A 4,499-nucleotide genomic window follows, 5' to 3' on the forward strand; every position below is an offset into this window, starting at 1 on the left:
CCATATCCCAAAAAATATACTATACAAGTTTAACACTTTATTATTAAATAAATACTTGTTCTACTTAAGAATTGTTAATGGCGGCTTAGGAAGTTAATATATCTTTTTACATCTTACATAATAAGATATTTTTTTAAATTGCTATTAGTTGCTTTTTTACCATTCTTTAGATTTTAAGTTAGTTTTGAGGTGTAAGGGTACAAAGTTGGAGTTGGTTCCTTAGAAAAAATCTGAAAAATTAAATATAAATCTCCTTAAGTTTTAAGCAACTGTTCTTAAAATTTCTCAGTCTAATTTCTTATTAAATTTTGCTGTAATTAATTTTTGTTTATTATAATCAATTTACAAATATTTAAAGTATATTTCTTTAAAAATAAAAAGCAAGAAGAAAAAGATATATTTTAGTGAATTATAAGATTATCAAAATATAAATTGACCCTTCTTTGTACCAACATGTTTTACAAAATTTATTACATTTCTTCAATTAATTAAATACTAATTTTAATTTTATATATGTGTCATGAAAAGTTAATGCCAATCATTGTAAAAAATACCTTCCCTATGTCTTTAATACTTACTTAAGCTAGATTTTAAAACTATTAGTAGTTGGACTTAACAAAGCTGTATAACTAAAAATTGTCATATTTTTAAAAGTGTTTTGTAGAAAGTTTTAAACATATGACAAAATTAATTTCGTAAAAAAACTTTAAGTATTTAATTAGAATTAATGTCAACTTTACTATTGTTATTTACTACATCAATTTAAACTAAATAGTTTTAATTCAAACAAAAACAGAATAAAATAGAGCTTAATTTGAATGTTATTAGAAGGAATAAGAAACCTTGTTGTTGTATCTTTATTAGTTGCAGCTGTTAAATACACCATGGATTATTTGTCAAGTCCCGAAGCCAGTAAAAAACCAGTTGAAAATGCGAAAAATGAAAAGTTTGTTCCCACTCACGAATGGCAAGTGATCAAAGAAGGTAAATTAATTATTCTTGTTATATTCTTATTTAGTTTTTATTAAATCAATTAGTTTTTTACTCATAATTGATTATTAGTAAGAAGGTATATGTGTACTAATTTGCAATCACATAATGCTGGAAAATTGTATGGTTTTTACAATTTAAACTATCTAAAGTTTTCATTCAAGTTTTGAACAAATTTAAAAGTGTTGTTAGTTTTGGCTTAATGTAATGTTAATGTATATATATTTATAAAATAATTTAGATGTTGTTTTTTATTCAAATTTTAGTATACCAGTATGTAATAATCATATGAAAATTTTATTTAGTATAAGTGTTTTTTTAATTAAAACATTCTAATATTTTTCCATAATTTCAAAGCTTAGTAAAAAATAATTTTAAACTAGATGTTTAAAAAAATTAAGAGTCAATTAAAAAACACTTGTTTTATTATACCCTAATCTTAGTTTTGTAAACTAGTTGTACTTAGATTTTGTTATCTAAAAGTTATGTTTTTATAATTAAACAGTTTATTTATTTAAACTTTATTGAGTATTTTTGAATTTATCATCAGCTTTTAATTCTTATACTTAATACTACAGTTCATTTAGTACTGTGATAATGTATTTCTAAATGTATAAAAGTAGTTTTTTTGTTAATTTTACCAAGTATTTAAGATAGAAGATGAAAATACTCTAGGCAATAGTTGTTAAAATGTAAAAATGTAACTATGTAAAAGGTCTTATGTCTAAAACTAAAAAATATAATTAAGGTGTTCTTTGTAAGCCAAATGCATTTTAAAGCCTTATTTGACAATATAAACTAAAGCTTTGATAAAAAGTGGTGGAAATTTATGATTTGCAACTTTTTTTATAAAGTTTGTTTAAACTTATGATGTAATTTAATTTACCATAATAATTTTCTAAAATCGTTTTGTTTTAAGACAAATTCAAAATGTTATCAAAAAAATTACATGTTTTTAAGTACTTTTAAACAAATTTTTTTTCATCTACAGTAGTTCACTTACCATATATCACTGAGAAGTTTTTAATAAGAAAAGCTGTTAAAATTATGAAGATTCCAATAGTTTTTCTTTGCAAAAGTTAACATTGACCCTTACATGAAAACTTAGAGTAAATACTACAGAATACTCACCTTTTTCACAATTTAGTCTTATTTTATTGAGTTGTAACTAAGCTATGATTTGCTTTTTGCAGTTTTTTAAAGCTCAAATTGTTTTTGAGATATAGCTGGTTGATGTCAGAGACTACAATAGTACTAATCAAAACCCCCTAATACCTAAAATGACTTTTAAAGGGGATTTTCCTTACTTTGAAAAGGTGTTAGGCTAAATTGGTCTCAGTCAGGCTAAATGAAAAAAAATCGCGCACGAACCCTGTTTAAGTTTTCAGGGTCTTTTCAATATTACAAACAACTTTTAAGGAGTGAAAAGTTTTCATACTAAAATGATTGTTTCTAGAGTGTAATTAAGAGAATTAAAAATAAATTAAATCTGTTGCAGTTATATTGATTCAATTTTCAAAATGTTTTACTATACTTTGTTGTTTAAAAGTTTGCATTCTAAGTTCAAAATTAAAAAGAAAAGTATATTTAAATACTATTAATATAAGTTAAGAAATTTTAAAATATTTTACTACAAGTTTATTGTTTCAGGTCAGGTTTTGCCGGTCGGACTTCTTCATTTTACACTAGTTTACTTAAATTTTTTATTAAGTATCATTATTAATGTAATTATACATGTTACATATTGATAACATTTGTTGTAAAAATGTAATATAACTATTACAACATTGTGTTTTCAGGTCAAGTTTTACCAGCAGGACTGCACATTAAGATGGACATGACTACTGGAGTCAAAATGGCCAAGCTGATGGATAACCAGAAGAAGCCGTCCAAGAAAATTGATTTGTCCTCAATCAGGCAGATAAAAGATTTGGCTGTTAGGGAATGCGATAAATAAATAATAATTGATGTAAATTGATCAGCTGCTATGGCTTTATTTAAAACTTTTTGTTTATGTGTTGTTTATTGTTCAATTTTTGTGGAAATGCTCTTTTTCGTAGTTTTTCAAACAAAAGTCTTCTAAAGATTTTAAATTTAACACTTTAAACTTTTTTTTCACATTGAACTGTTTAATTTATTAAAGTATTATTAAGTTTTGTTAGAAATAAAGGTTCACAATACCTGATAGTTTTGTGTCTTCAATTACATAGCTTATTTATTACGTTAGATATCTTCATAACAAAACTACAGTTTGGAATGAATAATTTCAAAAAGTTTTCTAGTAAATACTACCTTGAAATTCTTTTTTAATGTTTCACATTTCCTTTATAATATGTGAATCCGTTATACATATATTTTTAACACTGTTTAGTTTTTTTTTTTTCCTAGTGTTAGTTATTATTTTTTAATTTGTTAGCACTATAAAGCAACCATAAAATAAAAATAGTACGGTTTAATAAAACTAGTTAAAAAAACACTGAATAGTATTTTAACTTGTTTAATGTATATAAAAAAAACTTTGTGATTATAAAATTCTCCCTATAAGTTTGTTTATAAAAAAGTTGTTTTTTATTTAGCTTAATGGCGTTTACATTATATCCATAATATCGGTTTCATAAAAAAAATAATAAAAGCGTTTTCCATTATAGCTCTTATAGTATTTTTACTCTGATTTTGAAATTTAAAAGCTTTTCAATTAGCAAAAGTTAAATATTTTCATGCTAAATTAACGTCTCTAAAGAACTAACTTGAGTAATTTAGAAACAAACTTTATACTTAATAAATAAGTTTTTAATATTTTCGAAACCTATGCGGTATTCACATTGTACAGCGTAGAGAAAATACTTAACAAAGAAGTAGTTATGTGTACAAACGTTTTTGAATGATGATATTTTATTTGAACTTTTCTATCAAAAAAAGCCTACTGTGTTAGAGAATAATGATATTTACTATCAGAAGTTATTAACATCTTATTATATATATTAAACATCAAAATAATCAAAATAAAGTGCATTAAGAATAATTTTTATCTTGTTATTCTGCGGTAGGGAAAGAATTTAATTTTTAAACTTTACTGTAGGCAGCTTTTAAAAACGTTGAAAACAACTTGTTTATACTATATGTGTATTCTACAAAAAAATATTGTCAACATAATTGTAAAACTACTTTTAGCTTTATATAAATTTTTTTCAAAGCTAGATGATTTTATACAACTCATTCAGTTTAGACCTTATTTAGTTTCAAGTCTTTTTTTCTATTCACTCCTACAACTTTTTCTGAAAAAAAATTAAGAGTACAATATTCAATTGAACGACAAAAAAAGAGCTCAAAAATTATTTAGCTCAAGGACCTAGTGTACAAAAAAACCTTTCGATTTTCGAGTTCCACGCTACATAAATGCAGTTTAACGTTCAGTCCAGAGCATGAATTTCATACAGTAAATACAATCATTTAATATTTTACCTCGTTGAAACTGTATCTTGTTGTAAAATCAAGACTAATTCCGTTTA

At 23.9% G+C, this 4,499-nt stretch overlaps 1 protein-coding gene across 1 annotated transcript; it reads left to right on the forward strand.

Annotated features, from left to right (window-relative positions):
• The first annotated feature begins 803 nt into the window (after window positions 1-803).
• On the forward strand, window positions 804-3,276 carry LOC145837125 (nucleotide exchange factor SIL1-like). Its single transcript, XM_082944894.1, has 2 exons — window positions 804-984; window positions 2,790-3,276. The coding sequence occupies exons 1-2, from the start codon at window positions 819-821 to the stop codon at window positions 2,945-2,947; spliced, it is 324 nt and encodes a 107-aa protein (XP_082801020.1). The 5' UTR covers window positions 804-818; the 3' UTR covers window positions 2,948-3,276.
• Window positions 3,277-4,499: the final 1,223 nt, after the last annotated feature.

The sequence above is a fragment of the Thalia democratica genome, chromosome 5, assembly GCF_965202585.1.
Source record: "Thalia democratica chromosome 5, ktThaDemo2.hap1.1, whole genome shotgun sequence".
Lineage (NCBI taxonomy): Eukaryota > Metazoa > Chordata > Thaliacea > Salpida > Salpidae > Thalia > Thalia democratica.

Coding starts and splice junctions, on each gene's coding strand:
- LOC145837125 (XM_082944894.1), top strand. CDS start 819: ATGTTATTAGAAGGAATAAGAAACCTTGTTGTTGTATCTTTATTAGTT. Junction 985..2,789: donor ATGGCAAGTGATCAAAGAAG/GTAAATTAATTA, acceptor TTGTGTTTTCAG/GTCAAGTTTTACCAGCAGGA.